The sequence below is a fragment of the Megalobrama amblycephala genome, linkage group LG19, assembly GCF_018812025.1.
Source record: "Megalobrama amblycephala isolate DHTTF-2021 linkage group LG19, ASM1881202v1, whole genome shotgun sequence".
In the NCBI taxonomy this organism is placed as follows: Eukaryota; Metazoa; Chordata; class Actinopteri; order Cypriniformes; family Xenocyprididae; genus Megalobrama; species Megalobrama amblycephala.
Window position 1 is genome coordinate 11,984,301 of NC_063062.1, and position 18,435 is coordinate 12,002,735.

An 18,435-nucleotide genomic window follows, 5' to 3' on the forward strand; every position below is an offset into this window, starting at 1 on the left:
AGTAAATGATTTTATTTTAAGCGATGTATTTTTATAAACGTTTTAACATCATTTTTAATCATGCCTAATCGTTCAGTCCTGTCAGTCATCATTACGAGCAGATGTGAACAGCAGTCATAACATTATTTTTATATGTTTTTTAACATGTACCATTTGTACAAGATTTTCTTTTAAAGGTGCCCTAGAACTTTTTTTAAAAAAGATGTAATATAAGTCTAAGGTGTCCCCTGAATGTGTCTGTGAAGTTTCAGCTCAAAATACCCCATAGATTTTTTTAAATTAATTTTTTTAACTGCCTATTTTGGGGCATCATTAAATATGCGCCGATTCAGGGCTACTGGCCCTTTAATTCTCGTGCTCCATGCCCACGGAGCTCACGCTTGCCTTGAACAGTGCATAAACAAAGTTTACACAGCTAATATAACCCTCAAATGGATCTTTACAAAGTGTTTGTCATGCATGCGGCATGCATGCGTCGGATTATGTGAGTATGGTATCCTGTTATATTGTTTACATTTGATTCTGAATGAAGTTTGAGGCTGTGCTCCGTGGCTAACGGCTAAAGCTACACTGTTGGAGAGATTTATAAAGAATGAAGTTGTGTTTATGCATTATACAGACTGCAAGTGTTTAATAATGAAAATAGCGACGGCTCTTGTCTCTGTGAATACAGTAATAAACTATGGTAACTTTAACCACATTTAACAGTACATTAGCAACATGCTAACGAAACATTTAGAAAGACAATTTACAAATATCACTAAAAATATCATGATATCATGGATCATGTCAGTTATTATTGCTCCATCTGCCATTTTTCTCTATTGTTCTTGCTTGCTTACCTAGTCTGTTGATTCAGCTGTGCAGATCCAGACGTTACTGGCTGCCCTTGTCTAATGCCTTTCATAATGTTCGGAACATGGGCTGGCATATGCAAATATTGTTACGTAACAGTCGGTGTTATGTTGAGATTTGCCTGTTCTTCGGAGGTCTTTTAAACAAATGAGATTTATATAAGAAGGAGGAAACAATGGAGTTTGAGACTCACTGTATGTCATTTCCATGTACTGAACTCTTGTTATTTGACTATGCCAAGATAAATTCAATTTTTCATTCGAGGGCACCTTTAAAGATAAATACTGACAAATATGATCTTTCAGTTTATAATTTCCAATTTTCTTAAAATATTCAAAACATTACAACAGAACCCTGCACATGACTTGCAGACAATATCGTGGCCACAATTTAAAAATTAGTTCTCTCGTTCCCTTGATTTAAGTAAATCATGTGCATGATATAATAATTAATTCCTTAATTTAACTAAATTGTGCACACAATATAATAATTCGCTCTCTTGATTTAGTACATCATGGCCAACTTGTACTAATTTGTTCCCTCGTTTTGATTAAACTAAAACAAGGGAACAAATTATTATATTGTGTGCGCAATTTTGTAACATAAGAGAAAATTGTGCGAACCATTTAGTAAAATGAGGGAACGAATTATTATTTCATGTGCACGATTTATTTAAAATGAGGGAATGAGGGAATAAATTAGTGCTGATGTATTAGTAAGTCATGGCCACGATATATTTTTTCCCACATCATGTGCAGGGCTCTGTACATTACAATTAAAAACAAAATGTTTTAAAATGATAAACACTATACATATACACTATAGCTACAAAACAAATTGCTGTAATTTGACTTATGCTTTCAAAACTATCACTACAAGTTGTTCCCACAATCTAAACAAAACAGTATGTTAAATCATGGCAGCTAACTAGATAATGTTACCTTGGTGACAAGTTTAAACCAGCAGAATTTGCAACAACAGTTTTCAATACACAAAAAGTTTTCAAGGCATAATAATTATTGATAGTGACAGTTCCGTCAACTGGCCCAAAACACTCCCACATTAGTCCCTGAGAGATGTGCAAAAAATTCCACCAGAACTGCAATTTGTGTGGAAGCAACAAGAATGTGTCAACAGTTTTGCAGAAACTGCGTATTTCTGGATGCCTTGGTGTATTGATTCAGTTATATTGTGTTTCCAATTGAACGATACTGTAATTATAGTAACGGTAGTCAGAGAGTGGTGTGACTATACTTCTCTTGTACCTCTCTCCAAGCAGAATTAGCCTCCAAGGATCTGAGGAGGTCCATGGGTGAGGAAGAGAAAAAAAATAGAGAGAGAAAGCAGAGAAACTGAGGGAAAAGAACAAGGGCTACTTGCCTTGGTTGCAAAGTGAGCCGAAGAAGCCGGCCAGGCACTCACAGTGACCCGTGACGTGGTGGCACGGACCAGTGCTGTGCACACACTGTGGGCATGACTGGCTGCAGCGGTGCCCGTAGAAACCAGGAGGGCAAACTGTAACGGGCAAAGGACAGGAAGTGAAGGGGAGGAACAAAACAGAAAGGATGACAGACATATGGAAGGAAAGATTCAGTGAGAAAGCAAAGAAAGACAAAATAGAGATTAGACACAAATGGGAAATATAAATACAAATCCTTATTATCACATACAGGCAATAACAGTTAAAAAAATATTGTACAATGCATTGCACAAAGAACAGTCATTAATCAATCACCCAGTAAAAAAAATCTTTTATACTCTACCGTGCCGTAAAAGTTTGGAGTCTGATTTCATACAAATATTAAGCTGTTTTCAACATTGATTATAATAATAATTGTTTCTTAAGCAGCAAATCAGCATATTAGAATGATTTCTGTAGGATCATGTGACACTGAAGACTGGGTTAATGATGCCAAAAATTCAGCTTTGCTATCACAGGAATAAATTTGAAATAAATTAAAATAGAAAACGGTGCTTTTAAATTGTAATAGTATTTTACAGTATTACTGTTTGTACTGTATTTTTGATCAAATAAATGCAGGCTGGTGAGCATAAGAGACTTCTTAACGAAACATTAAAAAAACTTGCCGACCCCAAACTTTGGTAAGGTAGTGTATAGAAATATAATTGAGCACTTCTATTAACCATTACAATAATGTTATCGTCTAGATTTGACTGAGATTTGAAACATTCCTCAAGGTACTATTGCTTAACCCTAAATCAAGGAGACACTGTCACCTGTACAACTAATATAGGCAGAAATAATGAGGGGGTTTTGTCTGCCTCATGGTCTGGCTCATTGTTTCACAGAGCATGAGGGCTCAGTCTATCTCTGTCACTCAGCTCTGTCCGAGACGGAAGCTCCTGTGGGTCATTTTTCTTCATTAGAATCTTGATTCGCTTTAATTGCTGTAGATTTGTGTAATGCAGGAGAATAGTGTGTGCTGACCTTTCCACCATGGGTGGTGGGCCTTTGTAATTAAGATAATTGTACAACAACGAACAGTGTGGTGAAGATTAATCACATTCCCTTTCCCTTCTCTCTGTAATCTTTGAACACGCGCACACACACACACACACACTCACATCTCCTTACTGCGTGAAATCTCATGGGTGAAATCTTTCACTCCAAAATAAAAATCAAGAGGAATATATAATAAATTATATTTTGCTTAAAGCATTAGTTTACCCAGAAATGAAAAAAAAAAAAGCTGCTTGCTTGACATGTAAGTTAGGGCTGAAATGAATAGTCGACATTATTGACAATAAAAAAATTCTCTACAAATATTTTTGTTGTCAAATAGTCTTTTGATCTCATATGACCTATTTGAAGGGCCTGCAATAATGTGGTTTGACCAGTGGGGCGCTGTAGCACAATACTGTAATGCAGTCCTCTGGGGATCCAATCCAATAGAAGAAGACACGGCGCTTCAGATTGCAAACAAATCCGTAAAATGTCAACTGTGGGAAAGTTTAAAATAACCACAAAAAATAATGCTGTCTTGAAGGGCCACCAATTCTTCATTCAAACTCACGCAACTGACACTGTTCTCATGCCACACGTCAATTTTCTCATGCAGTGAAAGATATATCGCAGATCAAAGAGGACACAGACAACATGCTGACAGACAAGACAAGTTACTTTTGATATAGAACAAAGTTTCAGCTTTTAAATTCTGTCGATTTTACTATGGGATTCAAACAGTACATGTGGTTTTGGCGCTCTTTAATGTGGTGTGACAGATCGCTGTAGCGCCTCAGGTCAAGTGGCACTTGAACCTATTATATCTTTTTCTTTACTACTTTTACAGCATGAAATAAATATGAATGAACATCAAAAAGTATGTTGAAAGATACAGTACAACTTACTGAAATTAATTAATCTCTAATGTAATCACTTAATCAGAGTTTCAACTGCAGAAAGACGTCAATAATACAGCTTGCAAACAATATGTCACAAAACATTTACCTAAGCAAAGCCATTCAATGACCATAAACTCCATAGTTAGTTTAAAAGAAGAACTTTAGAGAGGAACGTTTTTCAAAAAATACGCACAATATTACATATTCATGTTTTTACACTTATTAAAAAGTTATTACAATTCCCAGACTTAATAAAAACACAGTGCCAATCGTAATAGTTGGGCTATTGATGACTTCTGAGGAGGAAAGAAAACCTGAAGGAGATTGGTCTATTCAGTTGGCTCGAAATTCATTAAAAATACATTTTCAAAAGCTGAAGTGATTTCTTTATTACTTAAAATAGGTATAACTCAATATTTTAACTAATTGCAAAAGTGGAATAATGGATCAAAGCCGTCTGATTAATCAGTGAAATAATCGACGATTAGTCGATTAATCGTTCCAATAATTGTTAGATTAATTGATTATCAAAATAAGCCTTACTGACATGCGAGAACCAATGAGGTTCATTCTCATGTTACACAGCGCGTTTGAGCTTCCGCAAAGAACCAATTATGTTTGTTCTCAAGTATCAAGCAAGTACGGCTGAGCTTCTGTTTGTGTTCGCTGATCAATGTGTACGGTATATGAGAACAAAAGCCTAAATTCAATAATATAAAGCGATCCAGTCTCTTCAGTTCATATGGATTTGACTGTCAATGGAGTGACAGAAATCTCTCAGACATTTGTGTTTTGAAGATGAACAAAAGTCTTACAGGTTTGAAACGACATGAGGATGAGTAATTGATGACAGTTTTTCATTTTTGGGTGAACTAACTCTTTTAAAGAGAAATCCATTAAGATTTTTTGCATTGTGACAGCTCTCCTCACTGTAATGCAGAAAATCACATTCTCATTACTGTAATATAAATGAAGTTCCAAACGTAGGTTTGGGAGGAGCCTAATCGTTCAGTCCTGTCAATCATTACGAGCAGATGCGAGCAGCAGTCATTGTGCCGTCCCATGCAGCGACAATTCTTCCAGCATCCCTCCACCTGCCCATCTCCTCCTCTATTTCTCTCATTCTTCCTCTATGTAGTACCGTTAGAGGGGGGTTGAGTTTGGAGCATGAGCCAAGCCTCGGGTTCGAACCTCCTTCGAGGACAGCAAGCCAAGGTTGTTAGCCATTAACTATTAAGCCTGAATGGGCAGACGAACTCATGAAATAATATATAATGCAAATTGTATTAATCAATCTAGAAGTATTTATGCATCATGTTAGTACACGTTTCCTTAAATTTATGCAGTTTTTTACATTTAAAAAAGCGTTTTGTTCCAGTGTTGTTTTTTCTGTAATGCAGTAAAAATTGCTATATAATGATTAAACTATATGATACTATATAATTACTCAAATAAAAATTTAAATATTTAATGAGACTCAATGATAATAATGAAAAAACCCTCAAAAGTAAAACATCCAGACGCATTAAGGTAATGAAACTTTTTAGATAAATGTATTTATTCATTTTATTTAAAATGTATTTCATAAAAACAAACAGATAGATATATAGTAACCTGGACATGTTTTCCTGAAATGTACCTGCCTTCTACCATACACAGACTAACTGTTATAGTATTTCCTGTTTGTGATCCTTGAAAATGACCAGCAATCAGTCAGCTTATTTGTTGAGGGTGGTAAAGAGAGACAGCAAGAGCGAGACAGTGTCTTAAGAAGACCCCCCCTGGGAGGCCGAGTAAACACTTCTCCTCATGATGAGAGACTGATGAGAGCCCCACATGGACACTGCATCTCTACAGCGATCCAGGGCTGAAGTGATTAAGATGTGTGTGATTAAAGCTTTGCTCACACATGTTCATGACTCTTCACTAAATGCTTCCCTCTTCATCCGTCCCCACTCCACTCCCAGAGGGTCACCGTCTGGATGTAACAGTCGTGACCCCTCTCATTCCCACCAGTTGTTTATCGTCTTGTTTGAAGTGTGTTCAAATCAAACACTTATGTGACAAGCTTTGAGAAGGTGACACTGTGTAAAGAGTGTCATTGGAAGGAGAAAGGAAGTTTAGAAGAAGCTTACTTCTCTTGCAGGAAGTCCCACGGTAGCCAGGAGCGCACACGCAGGTTCCGTCTTCAGGAGAGCAGGAGCCTCCGTTCTGGCACGAGCAGGTCATGGAGCAGTTAGGCCCCCAGAAGCCTTGAGGGCAGATGCTGTCACAGTGGATGCCTGTTTAAAGAATGAGGAAAGTATCACTGCTTGTTCTTCATGTGCTTCCATATTTAGTATCACAGCTGAAAAATAAATTTGTTGAACTAAACAGAAGCAAAATAAATCAGATGCTCGTTGGAAAAAGAGACATGTATGAGGGGGAATGCCTGAACCTTAAGGGTACTGCTTTTATAATAAGCTAGTACAACATTTTCTATTGGGACAGCAACAGAGTACTGAGCAGTCTTCTCTGAGAGCAAAGTCCTGGTTTCAAAAGCTTGGGGTGTGTGTAAGTTCAGGCATCTCTTGGCCGCAGCACTGGGCCGCTCTGTGCTGTGCTCTGTATGTATTTTTGATCAGACTGGGCCTCCTAGCCAGTGCAGAGTGTTCATTAACAGGGCCAAGTCCCTCGAGTGGTTGAGCCTCTTCTACCATTCTCTTTCAGCTGGTTTGTGTATAGAGTTCCACTAGGGACATGCTCAAGTACACACACGCACAAATATATAAAGAAGAGACCTACTATATTGTTTCAAAGTGTTGTAATGAAATGACATTATCTGGTCATATTGGGGTTACAACACAAACAGGAAAACAACAAGGCACATGGACACACACTCTCACAAACAAACCTACCACAGAACTGCCACTGCAGCGAAAAAAAAAAAAGCTAAATGCATACTATAAAACTGATGGTAATAATAATAATAATAATAAATAAAATGTATAAAATATAAATATATGACATAGAGCAGACTGATCTTCAATAAATAGATTCATATTACAAATATATGACTGTTTATTCTGTATATACACAGAATAAACTAATATTTTTGTAATATGAATTTACAGAAAAATATAAACATAGTAAATGTTACTGTAAATAAAAATACAGATTCATATTATAAATATGTTTAGTTACATTTACTAATATTAGTAATCAGAATAAACAACAATATATTATACGTAAGCAATAAGGTACGAGACTGTGCTGTATCGTGAATAAGTCACGGCTGAAGGGCGTTGTTATCTTTATAAAACGGTTACCACACAATACAAAAATATGTATCAATGCAACTTTCATAAAGTAAAAAATCACTAAAAGCCTTCCTTCTGCCGGAAAAAAATAGTCCCTGACCATGAACAGCAACAGAAGTTACATTATTACGCCATTAGATGGCGGCAAAGACTGTCTTTATGAGCGTGTCAGTCAGTAGCGAAGACTTTTACATTGAAAAGACTGAATTGTTGTGAACACGGAACAAGACGCACCCGACAAATGCTTTGACTAGCGCTGTCAGTCACGGGAAAACCCCTTAACTGTTAAAAGGGCAAGATAATGCATTGGACATTTAAACTGATTTTTTTATTATGAACATAGGACTGACCTGAAGGAAAATGCTAAATCTGAATGCAGGTAATAAACTCGCTCAATCGATCTCTTTCTCACAATACTCTTCTACACAATACTAACCCTGAACCTAACCTTAATCCATGTAGTTACCTTATTACCCAGTATTTTCTTAGGTAAGTACACTGTAAGTACATATTGTTAAATAAACTGAAGCCGGTCATTGTAGTGTCGATAAAGACTGATTTGCAGTCTCCACAGTCTTAATCGTGTTACAATTCATGTCACAATTCATTTCAGTTCATAATCTCATTAATTTTTTACCACTTTCTGAGTTCAGTAACCACATGGAGCAGGGCTTAGTGAAGTGAACCATTGTTTATTTTGTGACTATTAATATTCCTAACTATAAATAGATATATTTATTGAACACTGGTGTTGCCACTGCCATTATAAAAGCAATTAGCACTCGTGGCAAAGCACCACAATGATTTTTAATCACGGTTATGCCCAAGTACATCATTTACCTTTAATAAAATCAGTGTAATGCTCAGCCTCGAGTGGCTTCCTGCTTTAATAATACAACTTAAATAAATTAGCATCTATGTATTTCACACTCCATAAGCAAGATGGCATCGAAGGGAGAAATGATGTGCACATACATACATACATATTCTCACACACATCCTTTCAAGCTGCAGCTCAGGAACCTCATTTGCAATTTCCTTTGACAGAGACTTTTCTGAGCGAGTGGCACGGCCCATTAAAATGAAATTAGTCCCAGGTCTTTGAATTAGACCAGGTCTAAACTTCAGGGACAGGCATCATAAGTCCACCTCTGTGGCAGAACAGAGAGGTGGCCGGATGGGGGGGGGCAACAGGGATGTGCGATTAAGACAAGCCCAGCCACCGCACATCAAAGAAGGGCCGAGCCTGTTTGAGATTTTGCTGGGCTGGGTGGAAAAAAGTCCTGCACTTCCTTTATTGTCAGCAATGAATGAGAATAGAAGAGTGCCCTGAAAGCCTAATAGTGACAAAAAGAGGGGCTTTTGAGCAGAGTGAGGGAGAAGAAAGAGGAGAAGTGACTGTCTGCATATGAGACTTTTCTAGTAGAGAAATGCCAGGGGGACCAGCGGCCAATTAATGAGCGAAGAGCAAGTACCATCATACACCATCACTTTCCACCGCACTTTACATGTTAAGTGGACACATGAGCGCACATGCCTGCACACGTAATGCAAGGGTTTCTGCAGGACACTCTGTGTTATACCCACAATCCTTCAGTCTAGAGCCCCTGGAGCTCCTAATATTGCACCTCCATCTTTCTTTGCTTTCTCAGTCTACCTCTCTCCTGGTTATTTCGTCTCTTTTTCTTCCTCCTTCCATTAGACACAGGCACAGTTTTATTGAAAGTGACCATTTAATTCCCGTCTCACACGTCCCTCTCTTTCTCTCTTTTGATAAAATACACTTTCAGCTTGTCTGTCCTTGGGCTATCTTTCTCTATGTTTTATTCCTCTGTTCTGTGGTCATTCTTTTCGTTTGTATCACAAAAATCTTGCAACTGCTGCTCTTCAAGACGTTCTCTGTACTTCTTCAACTTACTGCTTCATAATTGAAGAGGTCATATACTCCTTGTGATAAATTTATTTATTAGAGGTAGAAGAAAAAAAACGATCCTTCGATGCATCGTGATTCTGTCTCCAACGATTATGGATCAATTCTGAGAATTAAGTCTGCAAACGAATTAATTAATAAGAAAAAAAGTAGAGCGAGAATAGTTTTGGTACTGGATCGGAACTCCCAGAATTGGAATCGGATGGGATCGTGAGGTGACTAAAGATTCCCAACCCCTTGTATTATAGATTATAGATATATTATTATGTTTTTTTTTTTTTTGTCTTTTTTTCCCCACAACCATTTTCACCCTCTTTCTGGTCCTTACAATTAAACAGGAAGGCTTTTTTTTTACTTTGAGACTTCTATGTAAATGATTTTGTGATTATAATTTTTTGGCCAATTTCTGTGACCTTTCCAGTATGTGATTATTGGGTAAGGATTCGTAACAATCATTTTGATTCAGGCGATTTGCTAATAAATCATTGTATTTGGCGGTTTAATGAAAAATTAACCAAATTAAACTTTACTACGCTTGCAAGTTCTACACAAGAGTAATATTTAGCCAATGAAAGTATTTCACAGTAGAGAAAAGCTTAAAAGGGTTAGTTCACCCAAAAATGAAAATTCTGTCATTAATTACTCACCCTCATGTCGTTCTACACCCGTAAGACCTTCGATCATCTTCAGAACACAAATTAAGATATTTTTAATAAAATCCTATGGCTCAATGAGGCCTTCATTGACAGCAAGATAATTAACACTTTCAATGCCCAGAAAGATACTAAAAACATACTTAAATCAGTTCATGTGACTACAGTGGTTCAACCTTAATGTTATGAAGCGACAAGAATACTTTTTGTGCGGCAAAAAACAAACAAACAAACAAACAAAAAAAACAACTTTATTCAACAATATCTAGTGATGGGCGATTTCAAAACACTGCTTCATGAAACTTTGAAGCTTTATGAATCTTTTGTTTCGAATCAGTGGTTCAGAGCGTGTATCAAACTGCCAAAGTCAAGCCAGTGGTGAACCATTGAAATTTTGAAACACTTGTGATGTAACAAAGCCCCGTTTACTGAAATCATGTGACTTTGGCAGTTTGATACATGCTCTGAACCACTGATTCATAAAGCTTCAAGGCTTCATGAAACAGTGTTTTGAAATCGCCCATCACTAGATATTGTTGAATAAAGTCGATATTTGTTTGTTTTTTTTGGCGCACAAAAAGTATTCTCTCTTCGCAATGCAGGCCTCATTGAGCCATCGGATTTTATCAAAGATATCTTCATTTGTGTTCTGAAGATGAACAAAGGTCTTACGGATGTGGAACGACATGAGGGTGAGTAATTAATAACACAATTTTTTATTTTTTGGTGAACTAACCCTTAAAATATATATATATTAATTTTTTATATATAAAAATACACCCTAAAAACTAAAAAAACCAACAACCCGCCCTAAAAAAAATCTAAATTAAAAATCATTATTGCTCTGCAATTTCAATAAATGGCTAACTTTTCATAAAAGTTTTTGAGAGATACAGTTACAGAGTTCATAATGCAAACTCTTATTTCAAAAATCAACCCATTAATGACTTTGAGTGAGATTCCTTATCATATGTTCTGTTGCAAACTCTTGCTCTCACTCCATCTCCATAGCTTATTCTCTTAAAGTCTTAGACCTGACGCTATCTTCTCACATATGTATGTCTAGCTCTGCCTCTCTCAGTAGCTTTCATAAATCACTGCTCTGCGTAGTCTCTTTGTTCAGATGCTCGCAGTCTCGGAGGCCTATTTGCACCCTGGTGACTCCATTAGGCCTGGCAGATGGCGGAGACCTGGGCAGGATACAGAGCGTGAGATTTCTGCGTAGCTGGCTCCTTCTTGCAGATAATGAAAGCCACATCATTTCCCGAGTACACATGGCCAGAATTTGGAGACCTGAACGGAGAGAGTTATGGAAGGCCTACAGGCAAAGGCACATCTACCAATTCAACCTGCTCCTTTTCTCTTGTTGAATAACATGTTCACATGATACTGTACTGATGAAGAACTTGTAAACATAGCCCTTCTGCGATATTAGACAAACAGTGCTGAGACCACTGCAGCAGAAGGTGTAAGCACAGTGTGAAAGCCGTATAAGCAAGCCAGAGAATGACTGCTTCATTCTGGGTCAGTGCAATCTAATTAGGTAACATGTTCAGCAACAGTTATTATAAATGCTTCATGCTTTGAGAGATCTCATATCAATCTGCCTGCAGGCAGTGTCCTGTGATAACATCTTTTGGAGGCATGGTGGTCCAATGCACAATAATCTGTACAACATACCCGCACACGTGTAAAATTAGTTTGATTTAAATACAATATTAACATGAGCTGACATAAAAATGTGCTATAGCTTTGCTATTGATATAAAATGAGATTTCATGTTTCAAAATTTTTCAAAATATATAATGCATTTCCCCCTGGATGAAGGCAGTTTAAAGATTAATACTTTCCTGATTACAAAGACAACATTGATTTCATTATTTCTGGATTACTTTAAAAGATAGATTAATACTGCAATATTTATTGGAAAAGCCGTTATTATAACAATAACCTGCAGCAGATGTTTCTGGGTGGATATTATATATTTGTCTCATGAAGACATACTGTGGTATCTTGAAAGACTTCTGCCAGCTGACTCTTATAATGATTAGCAGTGGTATGACTAGTAGTAGTAAGTCTGTTTCACACAGCTTGTGTAGGAAGTGCTGCAGCGTAACTGTAACAGCAGGCTCTCATTGTGCTTTCACTCTGACTGTGTTTCTGCAGCGTAACAACTGCAGCTCTATACAGAAAGTAAAGTAATTCCTGGCTAACCACACTTTGAGTATTTCCTAGAAAAACAGCCATGATATATAAAATAGGCTACTGATATGTAGTACTTGATCATGTTGAAAATCATCATGAAATCTAATTCACATGAGGAGAGGGGTCACATTTATCTCCAAATGGAGGTAATTAATTTACATGAAGCAAAACCCAAACCTCAAAGTGTAGCTATAAACTGAAGTGTCACATTAGTGTTCAAGGTTGGTAGGATTTTTTAAAATGCTTTTGAAACAAGTCTTTTCATTAATTTGATCAAAAATACAGTAAAAACAGTACTACTGCACAATATTATATTATATTTAGGGCTGTCAAAATAATGCGTTAATTTCGATTAATTAATGTGAGAAAAAATAACGCGTAAAAAAAAATAACGCAGATTAATCCACTCCGTATTGACCTTTGAACCTGGAGCCGTTCTAGCCACCATTCGACTGTAAAATGAAGGAGAGCGACGACTGCTGCGCTGACGGACAGAACGAGCGCGAGCTCTATCAAAGTAAGCACCGTCTTTGCACTCTCTCTACCTCACACATAATAATCTAAATCAACTGACACGATGCTAAAAGTTCGTAAGACCGAATCCATGTTTCACGAGGCACATTCGGAGAATGTTTTTTCCTGAAAAACTGCTGGGTGTGAATAGTGCTCAAAAGAACGTCACCTCATCTTCTCTGACAGGCGTCCTGCACGTGCAGCTGACATAAACCACACTTTCAGTAAACAAAAAGAAAATCCTATCCAGTGGTGAAGTGTTTTCTGTGTTGACAAATCTTTTGCGATGTCCTAATACAGTAACAGTCGCGATTCGCACGCAACACGTCAACGTCCGCTAATGTCCAATTCGCGACCTAATGACTCATTTGAACAGATTCATTTGAATGAATCATGACAACAACTGATCTGCCCACACTGTCTATAATGAATCATTTACTCGAACAACTCTGAAATTAGAACACAAGTGTGCTTACCCCATTTAGCAAGAGTGGTTAGTAAAATTAGCCTTAATAATCCACAATATTTTCAGGTTATTTACATGACAATGTGTAGTAAATTAGGCCTACCTATAAAATCAGTTCATTTAGACTGGAGTGAGGTGAAACCAGAACAAAGCAAGTTGTTGTTAGCTAGGTGCATTCAATTGTATATGGTACAAAATTATATTATTAGTTAATATAAAATGCTACTTTTTAATACTTTTCAGGTTTAGCAAAAAAGCATCTTCTCTTACAAAGCTATAAAATCACTTTTTTTTTTTTTTTTGCAAAGAGGGCAAGAAAGAATTACAGTGAGAGTGACGGGTACTTTATTGTCAGTATCAGGCTCGCAGATCACGTGGGTAGGGCACTTTTTACTGTTTGTGTGGATGACCATGTCTGTCACCACCGAAGACCATTTTTGACCCAGGAAAAACCCTGCATTGATTCATTTGAATTGAAATATTTAATACTTTCACAGCAAAAATTATGTATGCGATTAATTTAGATTAATTAATCACAGAGTATGTAATTAATTAGATTAAAATTTTTAATCGATTGACAGCCCTAATTATATTATACTATATTATTATCTATTATTAATTACTATACTATTAATTACTATAATTATATTATATTATAGTGATTTGGTGCACAAAAACATTTCTTATTATCATCAATGTTGAAAATAGTTGGGGCTGCTAAATATTTTTATGGAAATTGTGATGTACATTTTTTTTTTTTTTTTTTACAATTCTTATTTGAGTCATATTAAATTTATTTGAAATATCATTTTTTTGTAACAGTGTGAAAGGATTTACTGTCACTTTTGATCAATTTAATGCGTCCTATGTGTCTGTCAATGTGCGTTTACGAGAGGTGTGTTGTATTCAATTGTTTTGATAGAGGAAACAAGATACATTTCTAGTTTCAGTGTTATTTGTTCTTCAGACGTTCTTCTTTAAACACAATAACTATCAGCTGTTTAAAAAGTTACCTACATTTGGTTCTTGATCATTGAAAATGGGTAAAATTCAACAATTTGGGCATGGAGTTAAATTGGGCCCCAATATCTATGCGACTGAACTATATAGGGCCTTAAAATTGAAGATTTCCCACAGAAAAGTTTATTAAGAATGAGAATCTAGAAGGATATTGAGATATCTTGAAAGCTTTTAAAGTTACAGTCATGTCAACTTTAAAAAAAGAATATTTATGGCAGTTATGCAATTGAGCTGATAGAAAAAAAGAGATACGTTTCGAGTTTTAATATCATTTGGTCTTTAGATATTCCTCTTTGAAAGGAAAAAGTGTCAGCTGTATACAAAGTGATCCACATTTGGATTTTGACCACTGAAAATGTGTACAATTTACCATTTTACTCATGGAGCCACATTAATTCCATATCTCTAAGATTGCACCACCGAGGGCCTTTAAGATACGAAGATACCAAAAGTAAAGTTTGTTTAATACTTCTTGAGTTACAGGCATGCAAACTTGAGGCCATTTTTTGACTGTCACTGTCACTGTTCAACAGATTTTACTAATAGCATCTCTGTCTAAAAATAAAATAATGATGCTGACATCTTTCTAAAGTCATCTTTACACCCCTGTAAACTGCCTCCAAATCTCTCATTGTTGTTTTGACCTTCCTCTACAAAATAGTGGATTACTCACTTAATATACATCTGTGACATTTAATATTTTGGCTTTCGTCATTATTTATGTTTGTCTTTCGACAGAAAAAATATTAACAAATCAAAAATTTGAGCCGGGGAAGTTTTTTGGAAATTCGGTCGATTTGACACGGAATGACCCACCAGCATTTATGTTGCGCCTTGAAGGCCTATTTAAACATGTCAATGTGATTATGTCACTAGTCTCACACTCACCTGTCCATCCTGGCAGACAGCGACAGAATCCACTCACAGGGTCACATCCATCAGCATGGTTACAGTCACAACGCTCGCGACACTCCAGCCCGTATGTGCCATCCTGAATAACCACACACACAAACCATCTAGCTAAGCATAAACTGTCCTGTCATGACAAATATTTATGAATCAAATGGCCAGTCTTGCTAGCCTCTGGCAGAGAGACAATGGAACCGGTCCTGGGAAGATACTCACGGGGCACGACTGTTGGCAGCGTTCCCCTCTCCAGCCTGAAGAACAGGTACAGGAGCCATCGATTGGGTCACAAGCCGCACCATTGGCACACAAACAAGTCCGGTTACAGCCCAAACCCCAAGTCCCGCTGGAGCACAGGATTGAGCAGTCGACACCTTGCCAACCTATAAAGCAGAGAGAAACGGTACAGACATTTGTTCATTTATTTGTCAACTCAACCATTGGTTCCTTCACTTGTTTTTGTCAAAACAAAACAGTTCTATCCAAATAAAGCCTCTCTGGTTTATACCAGAGTTCAATTAATAGATCGGGAAGAAGGGGAAGTGAGGTCACATCTTGTCAGAAGCCAGAGAATTCTTGTCTCCCTTAGCTCACACTGCAAAGCAGTCAATGAGTGGAATATATGCATGGCTTGAGGTCAACATAAGAGCTGAGTGGGATAGGCAGAGGAGTTGTGTAGCACACTGGGGTTCTGCATTATGAATGGGATGAGGGTTTTTAAAGGTACTGTCTCTAATGAGCTTCCTCCCAAACTGAAGGGACCAGAGCGAATACTCTTCTGGTGCAAGCTCTTCAGGATGAGTCCATGTTTATGTAACAATGAGGGCTGTCCCACAGGTACGGTTAGCTGCGGTCAGCCAAACGCTGAGTGCTCACAGGGCTCTTGTGGATTCACACCGAATTTTTTATGCTTTTACAGCCTAAAAAGGCCATATGTGTATGTAAGTGCTAAGTGGTTATGCATCCTTTGAAAGTGACCTGGAGGGACTTTGGATCCTTTGATATCGAAACACCAGTTTTTTTCATAATGACAGAGATGGATATATGGAGAACAGATGGGGATACACTATTTTTTGGGAGTGTCTGATGAGGTGTGATGTCCAGAAAGTGTTTCGGAGTATAATGGGCTTGTTAGGCATGCTGTATTTCAATTTATAGACGGGGTTAATTCTCTAAATAGTGACGTTTGTTTTAGAGGGAATTGGAAAATGATTAATTAGTCCTAGAATAATCAGTTGTAAAGATTACGACTTTTCCTTACTATTTGATTGCATATATTGATTGCATATTCATTTATTTGTACAGGTCAATTTATAATCTTGTTATTAGGTTGGTTTTGAAAACCCACAATCTCGCATGGTTTTCTCACTATTCATTTCAATAAGAGAAATGAGGGAATAGGAATTAAAGAAGGAGAGCACATTATTATGTATGAAGGTATGCCTTACCTTCTTTACAGATGCAGGAGCCATCGATTGGTGAGCAGGATGCCTGGTTGTGGCAGTGGCAGGTGGAAGTGCAGTTAGTACCGTATAGCCCAGGTGGACAGTTTTGGGAACAGTCATCTCCCTGAAAAACACACACAGCGGAGTTGCTGAACAACACACTAAATAAACATTTATACAAATAAATAAAATACATTATAATGTCCATATTACATTTTCATACAATAGTTATTAACTTGATAACTTAAAGGGTTAGTTCACCCAAAAATTAAAATTCTGTCATTTATTACTTACCCTCATGCTGTTTCACACCCATAAGACCTTTATTAATCTTCAGAGCACAAATTAAGATATTTTAGTTGAAATCCGATAGCTCCGTGAGGCCTCCATAGGGAGCAATGGACACTTCCTCTCTCAAGATCCATAAAGGTACTAAAAAACATATTTAAATCGGTTCATGTGAGTACAGTGGTTCAATATTAATATTATAAAGTGACGAGAATATTTTTGGAGCGCCAAAAAATCTAAATAACGACTTATTTAGTGATGGCCGATTTCAAAACAATGCTTCAGGAAGCATCGGAGCATTATGAATCAGTGTATCGAATCATGATTCAGATCGCGTGTCAAACTGCCAACGGCTGAAATCACGTGACTTTGGCGCTCCGAACAGCAGATTCGACACACTTGATTCATTTACGCTCCGATGCTTCCTGAAGCATTGTTTTGAAATCGGCCATCACTAAATAAGTCGTTATTTTGTTTTTTTGGCGCTCCAAAAATATTCTCGTCGCTTTATAATATTAATATTGAACCACTGTACTCACATGAGCCGATTTAAATATGTTTTTAGTACCTTTATGGATCTTGAGAGTGGAAGTGTCCATTGCTCCTTATGGAGGCCTCACGGAGCCATCGGATTTCAACTAAAATATCTTAATTTGTATTCTGAAGATTCATGAAGGTATTACAGGTGTGGAACGGCATGAAGGTAAGTAATAAATGACAGAAATTTCATTTTTGGGTGAACTAACCCTTTAACTTGTCTATAACCTAGCAATATGCTAAAACCACCCATCTTAGCAAACACCTAGCAATGCCTTGGCAACCACACAGAACACCCTTCAAATGGATAAAAATGTGCTAAACCACCCAGAACATTTCAACGACTACATACATAGCAATGCCCTGGCAACTACTAACAACACGTTTTGCTCAAGCAGACACACATTTCTTTCAGAAAATGTAAGATTCTAGTTATTCGAATTTTTCTGTACTTATGTAACTTTACACTGTAACATGAGAAATATGTTGTGAAGTGTGGCTCAAAATCCCAGCTGAGGATTCCATAAAACTTCCAACAGGAAATTTCCTGCAAAACATTCTCTGCAACAAGGCAGCATATGAGTAAGATACAGTTTCAAGCGAGTGGAAAGGTAGAGAGCACATTTGCACAGCAGAAAACCTGAAGTCCGCGTGTAGCTTGTGTCCTTGTTGCTATCACACAGAGTGTGGCAGCGGAAGCTCAGAGCTCAGTGCTAAAGGCCCGCTTTCCCCAGCTGCATTAATGAGCTGACAGCCCCTGGCCCTCGGCACCTCCGTCCATCCCCCAGAAAACCATTGCTGATGACTGACAGACACTGTGTTCTTAAACCCTGTTTCCCAGCCAAACAACACCAGCACAATCTCTGCGCTTTACCAGGCTTAGCAGGGGAGTCGCCTGTATCCCAGCGCCGGTCATCACCTGTGTCTTCTTGCCTCATTCCTGGCTCTGACTGAC

The 18,435-nt window shown here is 37.4% G+C and overlaps 1 protein-coding gene across 5 annotated transcripts in view; it reads right to left on the bottom strand.

Moving 5' to 3' along the window:
• megf11 (multiple EGF-like-domains 11) overlaps positions 1-18,435 on the bottom strand; it is a 141,547-nt gene that overhangs the window by 22,753 nt on the left and 100,359 nt on the right. For 4 of the 5 annotated variants that reach the window (XM_048168705.1, XM_048168706.1, XM_048168703.1 and 1 more), the window contains exons 12-16: positions 16,659-16,779; positions 15,430-15,593; positions 15,193-15,295; positions 6,354-6,500; positions 2,236-2,370 (exon numbers count right to left, since the gene is read on the bottom strand). In XM_048168705.1, the coding sequence (XP_048024662.1) occupies positions 2,236-2,370; positions 6,354-6,500; positions 15,193-15,295; positions 15,430-15,593; positions 16,659-16,779 (670 nt within the window). The remainder of the gene's footprint in view (positions 1-2,235; positions 2,371-6,353; positions 6,501-15,192; positions 15,296-15,429; positions 15,594-16,658; positions 16,780-18,435) is intronic. The other variant, XM_048168707.1, reaches the window with a different exon arrangement.